The sequence below is a fragment of the Manduca sexta genome, unplaced genomic scaffold (assembly GCF_014839805.1).
Source record: "Manduca sexta isolate Smith_Timp_Sample1 unplaced genomic scaffold, JHU_Msex_v1.0 HiC_scaffold_2185, whole genome shotgun sequence".
NCBI lineage: Eukaryota > Metazoa > Arthropoda > Insecta > Lepidoptera > Sphingidae > Manduca > Manduca sexta.
Genome location: NW_023593124.1, coordinates 9,045 through 26,619, shown reverse-complemented (window position 1 = coordinate 26,619; position 17,575 = coordinate 9,045). Strand labels below are relative to the sequence as shown.

Here is a 17,575-nt window from a genome sequence, read left to right as displayed (position 1 = left end):
CGTATTTCGAGATAATCGAAGTTTTATAAATATGGTTTTACTTATAGTTTTGTAAGTAAAACTGAGATAGAAACTCTTTTTAAGGTTTTTAACAAGTTCTATACAAGATACCATTATTTAGGTAAGTTCATTGGATGGGAATTTCTTTAAGCTATCTGACGACATAAAAATCAAGATTTTGATTTTTTTTAGATACCGCTTTTGAGCTTAGCACGGCAGTATGGGGGATATCATCAACCAGATAAGTAGGTACAAATTTCAATGTCTGGCAACGCGCATTTTATGAACTGAAGACACACATGAAAATAGAACCAATACCCAATCGCTTGCATAACTAAGTAAGCTGCCATTAGAACATTGGAAAGTTTTATAATAAAAAACATCGGGCAATGTTATCGAAAAGCACTTTGGTGATTTATTCTGTGATTGCGCATTTGCTAATATCCGAAGAAGTCGTTACTCATGACGAGCTTCATCTTTTCCATTATTATAATATAATATTATAATTCTCTTTGCTTCACCTTGTCGCATTGAGTTGTGAAACAAAAAGTACTAAATAATATTGTGTACCCAATTTTGTTATAGTTCTTGCGAAATCCTAGAGATGGCACTAGCGCTACAACGGTTGACTGTTTGAGTCTGTCTGACGTTGAAACAACCCACGCTTTGTTTTGACATTAAAATACAAGCATCTGTCATCGAAGCGTTACCGTGTGAGCAAGAGGGCACGATGATTACAAGCGCATTAGAGTAGGATAGTCGCGCGGCGGCGCTGTAGCTTCCCGCCGTCCCCGGTTCGACAGTTGCGCTCGGTTCGGTTTGCTGTGCGTAGTTGGAGTGAATTATTTTTGTTTTCATCTTTACTGGTTGTATCATATGTTAATTTTGATACAGAGTGGACTTGATAAATGTAAATTAGTGGCCTGGTGACGAAATAAAGTGTTCGCATGGATTGAGTGATCAACTATGTTACCTCCACGGCCGGTCTCACTCAAGAACACCGCGACCGGACCGATATTATGGCTTTCCAACAGAGACGCGACGTGAGAGAACTCACACGAGAGATCATTCGAGACGCCCGCGTAGCGAACAGGCAGCAGTCAACATCCCCAGGAGGTGAGCCGGTCCAAATCAAAACGACGCCACGTTTCCGCCATTCTTGTCAAATTGACATAATACGTCAAGGTGACATTTATACGAAAACAATGCTGTTTTAGGACAAAATTACGATAAAAATAATATGTGCCCCCATTATGAGCTTGCACAAGTCCTTTGGTAAAGAATTTAGGTCTGTTACGTCACCGTAGTGCGCGATCTCGTGAAATAAAAATGGCGCCAAGCCGCCACATTGCTTATCATTAAGTGACCGTACGGTGTGTTTTTGGTCTATAGCCCGGTATATACCAATGACACGCGTTGCATTTTAATGACAATTTGACATGTGAATCTAAATATCGCATAATACGAGATGCATCAGCTGAAATGAGTGAAATAGGCACGTGCTCGAGTTATTTTTAGAATGTCGATTTGCTACGTAACGCTCCCCGCGTAACCCCGATCGATAAGCGGGACATTATCGCCAGGTTTTCTCATTAACCAAGTTGATCTTTGTTATTACTGCATCCGGAGAGATTCTTTTCTTGTTGTTTGTTTTGTTATTGAAATCCGGTTGACTTGTAAAATGTCTTGATGACAGTCATTTGACAGCGGTCAAGGAGCACACAAGATGGCCGCTGTTAAGTCAATGTTGGTGTTCGGTTGAATCACGCGCCACGCCGGGCGGCGCCACTTACGCTTTGTTGATATACATGGCTGTATGTTTATAATGTGCTACAAAGAGGTCATTATTGAACTTCCTAACTCCATTAATTTTACAGCTTTCATCATTCATGGAGTAGTCACTTTGAACCATAGGTCATAGGTTCAATCCATTCACTGAAATGAATATTTTTATTATAGGCAATATTCTTTTTATAAGTAATGTGAGCTCTGGTTTATTATGTGTGTCATTAGGTTTTCATTATGTATATAATTAAGACATGCCCTATTCAATATCTACAAAATTTAGCTGAAACTAGTAAAGATACAGGTAACAGAGGTACCTAAACAAAATCAAGAAAGTCAGAAACAAAAACTAAGCCACAGGAAAAGTATAATTTATTCTATATACTAGTAGGAACTATACCTGTGATGCTCTTTACTCTATTGATCAGAACAGTTGTTGCAAACACTTAAAATTTAAAGTGATTACAATATATTTTCTTATATTATAGATACTCCTAAATAATCAAATATAAGTAAACCAGTTTTACTGAAGTTCTCTAATCCACAAACTTAATAAAATACGGATATGCAATCATTAAAACCAATATATCTCCTTGTTATCATACTTTGTAAAATTTTACTTTCACCCTGTTTGCTGTCTTTGAAATAATACCTTTAAATGTATTTTTCAACGAAACGAAATGTATAAAATAAAATACTTTATTGGTATAATTCCATGCTCTTTACTACCTGTAAGTTATAAATTTAAGCAAACAAAGTAAAATTAAATATAAATAATCATTTAAAATTGTTGTACAAATACCTTAAAACACCATTAAACTATTAAAAACAATATATTACTGCTCTTTTTAATTTATGGCAAATGTTATTGCTATCAACCTAAACATTTTTTTATCAAGAAAACAAAACAAAATTAATACTCATAATCTATTTCTAACATAGTCCCAATCCTAGATATTTGACTGGTGTCACAGGGCTCAAATTAATTTTTTCAAAGAAAATGTACAATATTATCACATATACAAGCAAGAGTTACCAACCCCAAGTATTATATAGCATTAGACCCAAGGTTTTGGAACATTACTATTGTTAAATAATTTTATCGAAACATGATTTGTTTGTTCATTGGTTTCCTCATTATCACTTGACTTCATAGTCAAAGAACCAAAGGTTAAAAGTTAATATGAACATCCTTTGCTTAATTAGTTCAACATCAGTTATTTATTAGAATACCATATTTACTTTCTTCTGCACTGTGGTAGAGATGATTACCTGCTGTTACTCCACTGCAATAGAACCATGATGTTAAGTTATTTAACATGATGTTTTCAAGTCTTCATAACTGAGGGGTTCCATAATGTTACTATGGGAAAGCAGATTATAAAGTTAAATAATAAATTCACTATTTTATAATTACAAAGCAAATTCTAAAATTGTTTATATTTTTCACATTATATTATTATGTCAAAAGTTGACGATATCTGAAGAGATGGACAGATGTTGCCAACAATTTCAGCTAGCCATGCTCATTGACTTGTGACGTCCGTCAGTCGTCACTTTATCGAATCCCCGCGGTTACGTAACGGGATCGCGTCGCGCCCGTCGGTTGCATTCCGTCGGAAATGTCACGGCTTGTCTGTCTTATCTTAGCTCTTCTTGCAGGGCTGCCAATCCAATCTAGTTTGTTTTACAGCTATTGTTGCGCTTTTTGTAGTAGGGTTGTCACTGTTAACGAATCGGAACACCTTTTGTTGGTTTTGTAATCTCAATTTTACTATAACAAATACATTGCAAAGGGGGTACCACATACACAGAGGCATATAACCAGCTCACATATTATTCTGCAAGCTTATTATCAAGCGGTATTATCAAATAATGAGATGAGACTAAAGGATAACCATAATATCAATCATAAATTTTAGTTCCGAATAATGTCAGTTATTTTGACGTGCATAACAAGCACGTAACGCACCGCGTCGGGTTTAAGATAACAGAAATTGGCGTACAGAATACCATACCACGCAAATTTCACGAAAATAACGTAACTTGGCTGTGTTACTGGTTTACGCTGTCGTAGAGAATAAGGCCTCTGTTTCCCGCATGAAAGACTCGATTCGAAGTTCGATTGCGATCTGACAGAACAAAGTAAAGTGACAGCTTGTTTGTATCGTATGAGGAATGGGATTTTCGTAGGAAAGAGCCGTCCTCTCCCCTATCTAATTCATTAGGGTTCGCGGTTCTTTTATTTTTATGGGGGTGTTTGAGGACGGTGAAAATAATTTAATAGGTTCCTATTGTCCGTTTCTTGAATTAGCTATAAAACAGGCTCAATTATCAGTACTTCAGACAGAGAACAGATGCACTTTTTGAACGATAATTCGCATTTTCATATCCGTAGTCAAATATTTAATCATCTTCTAGGCTCAATAACACGTTAATTAGGAAGCAATGCAAATTTAGCGTCCACTCGTCACTGAACAATCAATGGAGTCTACGTAATGGTTGCACATTATGAGACTTTATCTCGTCAGGACCTTGATCGAGGTGCGACCATTCCATATATTTACATTTTGATGACATTACCATTTATATGCAGACATGGAGTTGATTATCATCAATGTGTAGGCACGTAGTATATATTGTACCTGATCAAATAAGGACTACCATATATTTGGGTTGCACTGATAGTTATCATCTTGGGCATCCCGAGTTTCTTTAACACAAGTTGTCGGAGATTGGGGGGATCTGGGGGAGGCCCAGAGAGTTTGCTTCCAAGATAGCAGGACGTCTGCATTATACTTGCTGTCCGATCTCTGGTAGTCTTCGCCTTATCAAAAAAATTTTTATTAAATAGTTTAAATTAGTGACAACCCTATAGTCGTGATCGAGTGAACTAAACTCGGCGTACATCCTAGGGAGCTTTGTTGTCCGCCATCTTGTACCCTCGTTTGATCCTTACCATTTAAAACTGCAAGTTGATCTCGTTGAATACGTATTGACCCTTGTCCCATTTGGTAATGGAAGTGCGGAAACGTATATTTGTAACTAACATTACGCAACAGATTTTATTCATCTATTATTCGATATAAAATGCCTAACCCCCTTATTCATAGACGTTATTTATCTACGGACGGAGCATTGCTGTGATAATAAGGTTTTTTCTCAGCTTTGTTTATCTGACAGCCAACTAGATTCAAGTTGTATCTCAATATTAGCCAATCACAACGGCCCCATGTTTACGCACTGCGAAGGCTGCCGTGCCGTGAGCACTGAGAAACAGACTTGTTATCACATCAATGCTCCGTCCTTAGATAAATAACGTCTATGCATAAGGCGGTAAGAGTCAGTGTGCACCATAGCCCGTTAAAACTGATATTGCCAGAGAAATATGAACTTTGACGAACTGAACCGATTTTTGTCAGGCAGTGGTAATACCTCTGTCGAGTTTGCTCACTCGTATTATATGTTTCAACTGAAACAGCTACAACGTAACTGCCTACGTAAGCTACATACAGCGTAAAAACAAGCACTCTGCAACAATTAATCCTTCTTAGCCTAATTTTGGCCATGGCTGTCATTCTCAATGGAGATCAGCCAGGTACGCAGGAATAGTGCACAGGTGTGTGCGCAATACACAAATGGACTCTCTATTCCTTCACATTCATAGTCTGGTGAGACGGCAATCCGACATGACCAGAGAAAGATGAGGCGCAGGATCAACGGCTTTACGTGCTTTCCGAAATCTTACTGAATCCGAAATGCGACCGAGTAATTTTTAAGATGGAAAATCCCACTCACAATTATTTTTGGCCGGACCTGGAATTCGAACCCAGGACCTCGGAGGCGGCAGTCTTACTCGCACCGATTACGCATTATAACCACGCCACCGAGGCAGTCGAAAGCGCTTGCCTACAACAATTATATAAAATAGAGAAAAATAACGAGAAACGAACCTGCAACTCCTCGGCTACTCGCTTATTACTTCATGAATGAGATTACAAATCACACAAGGGAGCGACAAAGTAACATTCAGGATTTGTAAACTCTTATCTTTTAATCAAACTTTTCAAATATAGACACACGACAAACAAACCGCGATAACTTTACTGAAACTTATTGGTCTATTTTAGGTCAACAAACTTTTGGAATCGTTTGATAAGAATAATGTACGGTTTGATTTGAATTTTTTTATTTCTAACCTTTCAAGCGAACATGTGGGTCCTGTATTTAATCGTAATGCACCATCTAGTATAAATACCTATAATAGTTACCTACCTATGCTTTTTTACGATCTCATGCCATTGATTTTCCCAAAAACGAATTTTACATGATCACATAACAGTATCAAAAATACACAAGACCAAAAGCTAATTTCAAAAGATATAATATATATTTTTAGTACGAGTCCAATGTCCATTTCCTCTGTTTACCTGTTCACATAGAATATTCTGAGTACAAAGCCCATTGCGTCGTAAGTCGTAAGCGTAATGTTTCAATAATGACATTTGATTCGATTGCTAGTTTCGACACAATTTGATGCGCTTTGCATGCGAACTGATGGGATATAGTATGTATTTGTAGCATAAAAACTTGATTATACCTACAAAGTAACTAACAGGAACATTTTGATTTATCTAAGGAGCCATGGCGCTGAGATTGGAGTCCTTGTTATTCCAAAAACAAAACTAGAATATATTTTTGAATGTATGTTTTTGGTTCGTAACTATTTACGCGTGGACTTGTGCCTTTTGTGCCCCGAGGGTAAAAACGGAATTAGTTAAGGTTCACTACACGGGTAGTGCGAAGATCCAAGAACATTGGGTGATAGATCTGTACCTTCGCAGGAATGAGGCCACCTATACATTCATAGTAAAGTCTATTCTATAGCTATGCAGTGAATCGTAAGCGAGGTATAGACAGACTTATCACTTTAATTTAATGACATACAAAACAAATAATATTTAGTGTTTTTATTATCAGAATCAGTAGTCTACGTACAGGTCACTGCCCGGGCTCAATTTCAATAATGAATTGACAAGTCACGTAAATAAGTACCTAATGTAAAAACGACTAGGATATATGAAATATGGCGATCGTTCTGAATATACGTAAAAGACCTCTTAACTTAAGTTTCCATAACCTATATTTTTATCACGCGAAAATTAAAATTGTCGAACATCCCAGCAGTAGCTAAGCCCGATTTCTACCGGCTTCCCTTTTAGGTTTATTTATGTTAGTCTTAGTTTTTGTCTTCTGCTAAATTGACAGCGATATGTCAACTAAGGCAATTATTTTTTGCTTCTTGTTATCTTTTGAAAAAGTCACTTCACCACTGCATCTCCCCTTTATACAAATTCATCTACATATAGCGATGATTACAAATAAGAATTTATAGCTGTAACATGATATATTTGGGCCATAACGCCGGCACACGTTCCGAGTTCCGACCCGCGGAACAATGCAAGTGATTAACAGTGCCACGGGGTGTCGTGTCATGACGTTCTTTGTCTTCACTATTTACTGCATGTACGCTTACAGCGAGAGAAATGTAAACGATAAGACAAAAATATTGTGATGCAAAATATCTTTAAAAAATGAATAAAAATAAAGAAGCTTTAACGCGCGCAACCTCGTTTTAGAACAGACAAGAAAACACAAATTACAAAAATCCTAATACCTGACATAATCTAAAATACCGGAAATATAGCATAGCTTGGCATTGCACGCGGCTTCCCAAGCGTGAAAATCTTTTCCTGTTACAACATCACTAGCGATCCATAGTCCCATCTGTACCACGTCAGCGCAATCTAATTAGAAAAGAAAATAGTGCCGATAAAAATTGCCTATGTTTTAATCCGAAAAATGGTCTATTTTAGTGCCAAATTTCATCTAAATCCATTCAGCGGTTACTGCGTTTACTTCTAACAAATGGACAAATGTCCAAAAATATTTTTAAGAGATTAGCGTTTATAATACTATTAATATATTAATAAGATTAGTATGATCATTTTATAATCGCAAACGCAATGCTGATTTTTGGACGTCTCTTTACGGCTTCATATTGCTTAAATTTTTCTAGCCATATTAAACCTTTATTTGTTTTATTATTCAGAAAGTTTACCGGCTGGCTTGCAAGGACGTTTAAACCAATACTTACCGTTAAGTCTCACTTTTACGTTTCCTGGTTATAAACATTATTATAATTAAGGTTAATTGCCTCTTTAGTTTATTTAGTTTCCTGCGTTGCTATGAAGGGAAGTGGGCAATTCATATTTCCAACTTCCCTCCATAATTCTGTTGTAACTCCGATACGGGTCATACAGTTTAGTCTTCCCAGAGATTGCTACACGGTAGTACTCAGAGACATAAATCTCTTCCCGAACATTTTCCTGATATACCGCCTCTTTTAATATATGTTTGGATTGTTTGATTCATCGCGAAAATGGAACAATCTGACCCCTTAGAATGTCCCAAACGCGACTCATAATGCGATGACGTTTAATTTTGATGTTGGTGAATGATTGAAAAACCAATCAGGTGTCAAACTCGCAATCAAACCCTCAGAACAATGTCAAACCCAATAAAACGACAGGAAGTCGTGTCGTGTTTTGTTTCCACTTTCTAAGCATAGTTCGTTATTCTCTTAACATGGAAAGTTATTTATATTTATTTTATTTTGATTGGTTTATGATCGGAATCGAAGAATTTGAGATCGTATATTAAAAACGACGGTAAGTTGTGGTAACTGTAACTTGGCTGTATATTGTATAATCTCGTAATATTCTTAAAAAAATAACTCTTAATGTGCAGAGGTTAATACAAATAGGGCTATGTAATAAAATTTAATGATTATTAAATAAAGATTATTTGCAAAATCAATCTATCGAGTCTATCCGGTCGTTAATCAAACTGATTTACTTTTTTTTTTATGAAAGCAATTTGTTCATAAATTGTATCACAAAGCATTGGAAGTCACCTAAATTTTATCCTTCCAAACTTGTACGGAAATGCGATTTATACCTATAATTTTATTATGTTTTAATAATATCTTTCTCTCTTTATAACTAAAATTCTAATTGAGATACCTGTTTTGGTCTAAGAGCAATGGCCGAAACGAGCTCTTATATTTGAGCTTTTGGGCAATTAAATTGGGTTAATTGGAGGGAATCTAGGTGAGAACATTCAACAGCTGTGAAACATCAGTTTAAATGTTAGACCATTACTCACTAGTATCCAAAATAAAAAAATAGATAAAAGGCGAGAAAGCACTTGCGAATTTCTCGTAACACTTACGTCCGAAGTGCAATGTAACAGTGAGGTAAGGGGTGCGAGCGTCCTTGCGCAGCGTCCACCCTCCCCTCTATCCTCCCGGCCGTTCACCCGGATCGATCGCCGCGTACTTCCGCGTCTTAGCTAAAGCTACATGCACACTTAGTGCTCTGGCGGGCTGGTAGACTCGAATTGTTTGACCACGAACTAGGGTAGCTAAGTTCAGAATTGGCAAATTAGTTTCATTGAATTATAATTAATTTTTATGGTCGCCTTATCGTACGTATTTATTACATATATATTTTTTCCTTCCAAAGCGCAGTGCGGGATTTGGATATGTAATGCAAGGTAGTGAATTCGATTCCCACACCGAAATAAATATTTTTGGATTCGCAAATATTATTTATAGCAATGAGTATTATAGGACAGTTGCTTATCGTGGCTCTGCTCTCTATATACAAGACTAATGATCATTGTTAATAATAATCAATCCACGAATGTAAGAATTTGTCGTAAAAAATATACAAGCACATCGCGATAATGAAGTGTAAAAATCTGTAAATCAAACACGCACTACAGATAACTGAGTCGACAAATAACATGCCAACGCAAGCGTTAAACGTTACGCAGTCCTCGGCCGGGAGTAAACACGCGCGACCCGGTTCCGCCGAGACGGCTCATGTTTTATACATTTTTTAACCAATGTGGATCTTGTGACGGATGCGGTTGGAACTGTTTTTGTATGACGCGTATTTTTAATCGTTCCCGACTAATGATTGATGTTCATTTGATGGTAAACGTCACCAACTAGTCTTAAGTAGAGATATGAATACGAATTTTGGAGTGATCGTCTTAACGTTTCGATGTTAACTCACATATGCAGTCTTACTTATAAAAATTTCGCAAAGCTATACTTAGTTAAAACACAAATTTATTCGATCAGCTGTAAGTCAAAACCCGCCATCTTGCCTCTTAATAAGGTTTAAACCAGGAAACCGGTGATGTTTTTGACAGCTATTTAAGCAATTCTTAACCACCTCTTAACGCTAAAACAAGTTTATAAGAAAGATCACTGATGATGTCCAATGTCGATATTTATATTTAAAGTAACTCTGTCTGTCTGTAACGCCTTTAAAGCTGAACTGTTGAACAGATTACTGCGATATTTGGCATGGAAATAGTTTGAGACCGTCGGAAGGTCCCTGGTTCTTTCCCAGGAAAGTACATTGCGGGGTTTTTTTCCTAGGAAACTATTTCACGTGGACGTGGTGACGCTGTTGATGCTTTTTAGGTATATAACCCCAAAACATACTTTTCGTTCCGTTTCCCCTATATATATATTTACGTACCTCAAAAGACCCTGATATTAGGTAGCCTGATCGTAAAAACTAAACCAAAGTCACTACAATATGTGGAAAAATATAGCTCCAATCTTATTTAACGGGCAGTGCGCCAAGTAGAAAACTATTCACCTGGATAGCTACCACCGTACACGATACAGGATGAACGATAGTTGCCTAAGTAAGACTGGCGTTTTGACATCAGCCTGTATATCCAGTATCAAACACGCCAACGTTATTGTGTCGATTGGTGAGAGGCAATCTTCTCGTCAATAGAGCTTCTATCTAGACCCCACTCAGGACCAGGTGCAGTAGAATAATTTTGCCGTGGCTAAAAAAAACGAGTACAAGTGATTCATACCTTCCTGTTGAAATTTATTTTATGGTTATTAGGAATGATGGTGTTGGCTGTGGTAATTATCTATGTTAAGAAATATAGAGGTGAATCAATCGAAGAGCCTGTTTTATTGCCGTCCATATTCTAACAGTTCCATTCTAACCTATCATAACATTGTCCACAGCACGCAACCGTTTCCCATCAACATCATCGACGGACGACAATGAGAGCGGCACGGACGGCGAGGCGGACAGGTCGCGGCGCGCGAGCCTGGTCCACGGCATGCCGCCCTCGCAGCCGCCAGGACACATCGTCACCATCCGCAAGCGGCGCGGCAACCTGCCCAAACACTCGGTCAAGATACTCAAACGGTGGCTGTACGATCATAGGTACAACGCGTACCCGAGCGACGCCGAGAAGGTTACACTCAGTCAGGAAGCGAATTTGACTGTCTTGCAGGTAACATTACTGTTGATTTTACTCTTACTGCCCGTTAGGTTTGCATACGAAACATTTTGTTTATTAGGTGAGATTAAATTATTACCAAATGTGAAAATATGCTGACAATAAGAAATGATGTGTTTGTGTCAGTCCATCCGTTCAATCCAATTAGTTGCTGTAAAAGCCGCTAAAACTTAAAGATCTTTAACACTTCAAAACGTATGGCAGTTGCTATTTAAAACATTAAAATATATTATGTTTTCTCTAATGTACATTTTGCACAAGCATGCTATATCAATTTGTCCCATATAAACAGGTATGCAACTGGTTCATAAACGCGCGCCGGCGCATCCTGCCGGAGATGATCCGCCGCGAGGGTCACGACCCGCTGCACTACACGATCTCGCGCCGCGGCCGCAAGCAGCCCGGCGGCGCCTCCTCCAGCGCTTCCAACTCGGGCGTCGTCGTTGCTTCCTGGGACGGCGTTGAGGTAAACACATTGTTTTTATACACATATAACCTGACCAGAAAAATAAAAGACCTCGCCATGCTATGGTAAAATATAGAATAATGTCTTGGACTGACAACTTTAACCCTAAAACGCAAGCACAAGCTACCTAAGCAGGTTTTTTATTTCCTGCTCAGGCAGCTATTTCTTAAGAATACTTAACTTTCTAAGCCGTTATGTTTCCCAAAAATGTTAATCCTTTAAAATCTTAGCGTAAGGGATATTTGCGACTTTTGAGAGTTTCTTCGTTGGATTAATATCAGAAAATCAGACATAGTACATGTGTACTTAATGCTTCATACTAACCAGGGAACACTGCGACCCACAACATGTTGAGCAACGTTGTACATTCGCACATTTTATTCAAATTTCAATATACGTATAACTAACACAATAATATTAATGGTTGCGACATAAATGTGTAAAATAAATACCTGCGTGGGTGCGAATTATCTCATCCCACGAGTACAGGAGTGGCACCGGTCGATGCAGGTTCACGAGCCGATATTTTTAACAACAGGATATGCCACTTATAATATTGCTAATATTGTGTTTCTATGATTTTTGTAATAGATTAGGTTTGCGTGTACCATGAATCATTTGTATCTACGATTAGCAGGTTAATTGATGTGCTACCGGTTCAATATACGATCCCGATTGCTTTTTTCGATCTATCTCAAAAATGAACCAAGAACTATTTTTTTTTTGACATGCGTACAATTGACTTATTTTGATTGTTTCTTTCTCGGAATCGGATTGAAGATTTGAGATTGGGATCATAGATTGTGAGCGTCTCAAAAACTTTGTTCTGGTTGGTTCATTTTTGCAATGGATCGCAGTATCTTCATATGTAAATTGAAAGTTACAGTGTTGCAAGTATAAAAATATTGAAATCACCCGTGTCTTTACTGACTCGTACTGAGACGGTAGCGAAAAAATAGGTCCCTAATTTGTAATTTAAGTTAATTTATTACGGATTTCTGTCAACTAAATGCAATGAATACATTGGTAATACAGCGAAATATGATACGGTAAAAGTAACATCTTCATACCTTGACGGTAGATTAGATCCAGATTACGGTGCATCTACCTCAATTACTATACATGGAGACACCGATGGATCTCATTAAGCAATTTAAAAAGTTTTTAAGGCCTTATTCAATACAAGTACACTACTATTCCCATTGCTTTAGCCATCTTAATATTCTGTGATAACCTTACAGCCTACACAGGTGGCACTTTTGCGATGATGTAAATAACTTATCGTTCGCACAATAACTTTGAGACGTCCTTCACCTCGCCGGAGGGGGAGCCCGTGACCCTATTACATGGACGTAAGCTACAGGGACACATTCATGAATAATAAAGTAAAGTGGTCACGTGACAACGAAGTAAGTAAACTCTGTATGGCAGGATACGTGAAGACGCGGAGGTTTTGATGCTAGGAACAAATAGGTCGTACATTCTAATAAAATTTTACGTCCATTTATTTACATAAATACGTCAATGCAATATAAAAACAAATAACATTATTTGTTTTTATACTATATTTCGATATTACAGGCGTGTTCAAAATTCACATTCGAATTTAAATTATTGTTAGTCAGTCTCTTAAAAAAATAGCTCTTCCCATATAAAAAACGTTAAATGGCTTATCATTAGAAACTCCGAACAGGCCGGCATTATAACGTCGACTGGCGAGGGCGATATGTCGTCAATCACCACTCCACTTACAATACCGTTGAATAGAATCACTGGAACATCCTTATAAATAATACATTTCTATTTAGAACGACGCGGAGCGCAGCACCGAGCAAGAGTACACCGACGGGCTGCTGGTGTACCGCAGCGACGGGGACGACATCGGCGACGGCGAGGAGGGCTACTCCTCGAGCGCCGTCAGCGAGGAGGAGGTCAAGTACGACCCCTCCGTGTGGCAGTCCGTCATCAGGTACGGACCAGAGGATAAGGAGGTCCACCCCGCCGCACGAGGGTGAGATACTGTTTTGTCAGCACGCTTTGTGTATGTGGCAATACAAATCTGGATGTTCTCGTGGACTTTTGGTCTCTGAATGTGCAAATAAATGTGTTATTTTTATGTAGAAAGTGGATTATTGTTATTTATGGGTAACCGATTTTATGTTAATCATTTGTGAAAATCGATGAGCAGTTTCAGAGAGGCCCAATGTTATAAAACATACTACATAAATGTTTACTTTTCTCAATTTTTTACTGAGTATAATCTTAGTCCTAGGCACAGCATACGTTTGGGAGATCCTGGGCCCAATCTCTATGTTCTACAATAATTTGTATGTGTTTTCTTAACTTTATATGCTAGGGATTTTGATTTAAATCACTTAGAGGCGGTTTATATCAGAGTCACCCATAACGCCCGTAAAGTCCATTACTATTATTCGTTAGCAGTCATAGGTAAACCAGTTCCCTATTACTAAAATAGTTTTTGTCAGTTAAGTAGTTTTTTAGTTTATCCATTACAAACATACAAAAAGAATGTTTTCTATTGTATTATGATGTATTCAGTGAACGTTGAGCAGTTGGTAACATTTACGTAGTTGTGCGGGCGACAGGACGGCGGCCGTGGTGACGGTGCGCACCGCCGACGGCGAGGAGGTGCAGGCCGAGGTGGAGCCGGCCGACGGCGCGGCGGGCGGCGGCGCGGGCGGCTGGCACCCGCAGCTCGCGCACCTGCCGCAGCTGCCGCATCCGCTGCGGCGCCGGCTGCAGGTACCGCTCAATGCTGCGAACCACCCTGTGTCAACCCGGCTTCAAACAGGCCGGCATAATTGTGTCGACTAACGAGGGATAATCATCTCTCGTCAGTCGACACTATCTGGACTCTACTTTGGTTATCATCTGATGCAATGGTGTCACTTTACAGTGCCCATCTAAAAATAGAACCATATCACCTTTTAATATGTCTCAATACAATGACTGCAATTAAACTTAATTCTGGTGCAATTCATATAATGCTGCTCAACAAAAATGGTTCCTTACTTTACTTATAATAATAATAATAATATCAGCCCTGTATTATATACTTGCCCACTGCTGAGCACGGGCCTCCTCTACTACTGAGAGGGATTAGGCCTTAGTCCACCACGCTGGCCTAGTGCGGATTGGTAGACTTCATACACCTTCGAAATTCCCATAAGAACTTCTCAGATGTGCAGGTTTCCTCACGATGTTTTCCTTCACCGTTAAAGCGAACGATAATTCACAAAGAATACACACATGATTTTAGAAAAGTCAGAGGTGTGTGCCCTTGGGATTTGAACCTGCGGACATTCGTCTCGGCAGTCCGTTCCACACCCAACTAGGCTATCGCCGCTTACTTTACTTGCAATGTCTGAACTACTGAATATGGTTGTAATAAATCAGGTACAATTTTGTATACTACTTACTCGTTAATGTCAACTTTTGTTTATTAAACAGCGCTGACTCAACTACAATAACTACTCATGTCTTGTTTATTAACAATTTAATTAAGATGGTACTCACAGGTGAAACTGGTTGAGACGGTGTGAGAGGAATGAGAGTTGCGCTTCTAGTAGCATTGTGTCGACGCAGGTGGTGCCGAGCGGCGGCGCGGAGGGCGAGCGCGACAAGTTCAAGTGCCTGTACCTGCTGGTGGAGACCGCCGTCGCCGTGCGCCAGCGCGAGAAGGAGGCCGAGGAGGTGCCCGTCTAGTGCCCCGGTCAGTACTCACCAACCACCCACCAATCATGATCGCCAGACACTCGACACTCCACTCACCATCAGGACAAGCAATCAAGATGGCTTTTTTTCGTTTATGGCGTATGCTAGTGATAGAGACACTTTCCCACCTTCACAATCACCATTACAACTCCTGTAAGCCAGGATCAGCAGTGGCACGCATTTTATGACACCGAGTGCTGAAGCTCGGCGAGTCTCAGGGAAAACTAATTTGTCATTATCCCGTAACGAAATTAATCAAATAGAAAGATAGGGAGGAGTTGGAAATATTAATTATCCACTTCCCTCCATAGCAAAGCGGGAGAATATGCTAGTGATAGAGTCATCAATAGGATATGACATGACTATGAATATTAACTATTATAGACAGGCATGTGGAATACTAATTTTTCCATGCTTATAGGTTAAAAACATGTATCTTCTAGAGTTCAAGTATTGCCGTCAATATTATGCTGAATGGTATAGTATTCATTATACTGAAAAATACTTAATAAATAAAAATTTCTGTAGATGAAAATAGATCGCTGTCATTATAATTTTGATCTCTTCTTTAGACTTTGGAAATCTCTTGCGGAGCAATGGCCTACCCTAATGATTTTCAGACCAGTCTGTCAGACGCGGCCTGTATCCAGCAGGATGCTATAAACTTTACGAGGTCGTCTGTCTTAATTTTGATCTAAGAATAACCTTATTCAACAGTGTGGTTAAAGTTCACGGAATTGCGTTCACTCAAAACGAATGACGATCATATCAACTCTTTGGAGCTGTAATGACTTTTTTTGTACGCTTTAGAGTAAGTAATCTCAGCCTATGTTTAAACCATGTTACTCTTTTTACCCAAACAACAGCACAAATCCTCGCCTAGACATTTCACCTGACCGTATGAATACACTAAGCAATTCTGTTACAGGACTGGGGCCCGCAAGACACCGGCTGTGGTGATTGACAAGCGACGTCCATGTACGTCACATCTAATGTATGTTCCTGTAATTAAACGTTTTCGTTACCGCGACGGACGCAGTGCAAAACCGACGGCCTCACATATCCCTAGCGTTTAACTGTTGGTTTCAATAAAGATTCTTAATGCCACCTGGGAGTCGCGATGCATTTCTAATATATAAAAAAACAAAGTGATCCTATAAGGCGGAACCCTTTCGAGGTACAGAACCCTAAAAATTATAGGAATGATATCGAATCGGTAAGTCTATTGCTAAGATATGTTGTTGTGGTCATCCATTAATTACGTCATACAAATTTCATGACTGACCCCATCCCCCTTCCTTGTCATACATGGTCACATTTGCGGGACCCGCTTGGTGTGTCGTCACTTGTTTTGCATTCTAACGCATACCTTATATGTATAGTCAGATAGAATATATTTTTAAGATTTTTGTTTACAATTAAAGTTCTGTGTTCTAATCATCGATTTAGATGTACTAGGTACTAGATCTAGCGTTCCGAATGCTCACTCTGTTCGACTGAACAGTACTGCAATCCATACACCTGACTTTTGTATTTCAACATTGACAGCGTGCAGTTGTGTACGAAGCGCTCATAATGTAAGAACTCGAGTCTAAGTGCAAACCTGGATGTGAATAAAAAGTTTTAATCAAGTGCGTAAAATTATTGTTTTTTAAGTGCATAAATAAGTTATAATATTATAACAGAAAAATAATTTAGAAAAATGATTTTATTTTTAAATGTAACTCCATTGATTTATACTCCATTTAAATCGCTTTAGCACTGCATAAATAAATAAAATAAAATAAAATACTTTATTTATCACGTAGGCGAACAAAGTTGCACTTATGATACGTCAAAACAAAGAATAAGAATAATTATTATTTCTAAACAACTATTAAAATCACTTATATAACTATGGAGATTTTAAATTAGGGATAAAGTTTATACAAAAGACTAGGTACAAACCGAAGTAACCAGCTCGGGCTGGCAAGTAGGGGAAATAGAAGGGTAACGCGTCGCGATCCTCACCGGCGAGGACATGAGCCCTAATCTAGCTAACCTACCAGCCTTTCACTAGCTACCTAAGTGATGACTACCCGAAGAAGAAAGGCAGAAAGAAACTCCGGGCTTTCTTTTGTCATCAATTGTTCAGTACTTCTTTTGAATATTTTCCAAGTCTTTCTTGTACATAGTCAC

At 38.6% G+C, this 17,575-nt stretch overlaps 1 protein-coding gene across 4 annotated transcripts; it reads left to right on the top strand.

Moving 5' to 3' along the window:
• The first annotated feature begins 793 nt into the window (after positions 1-793).
• Positions 794-17,355, top strand: LOC115454448 (BEL1-like homeodomain protein 9). 4 transcript variants are annotated; one of them, XM_037445835.1, is made up of 7 exons: positions 794-1,116; positions 10,916-11,190; positions 11,489-11,662; positions 13,471-13,673; positions 14,254-14,425; positions 15,269-15,395; positions 16,326-17,355. In XM_037445835.1, exons 1-6 carry the CDS (start codon positions 1,020-1,022, stop codon positions 15,386-15,388), a joined length of 1,041 nt encoding a protein of 346 aa, XP_037301732.1. In that variant the 5' UTR covers positions 794-1,019; the 3' UTR covers positions 15,389-15,395; positions 16,326-17,355. The 4 variants fall into 4 exon arrangements, with proteins under 4 accessions (XP_037301732.1, XP_037301735.1, XP_037301733.1 ...); XM_037445838.1 differs by having other exon boundaries at positions 13,471-13,631; positions 14,269-14,425; positions 16,326-17,354; XM_037445836.1 differs by having other exon boundaries at positions 14,269-14,425; positions 16,326-17,354.
• The last annotated feature ends 220 nt before the right edge of the window (positions 17,356-17,575 follow it).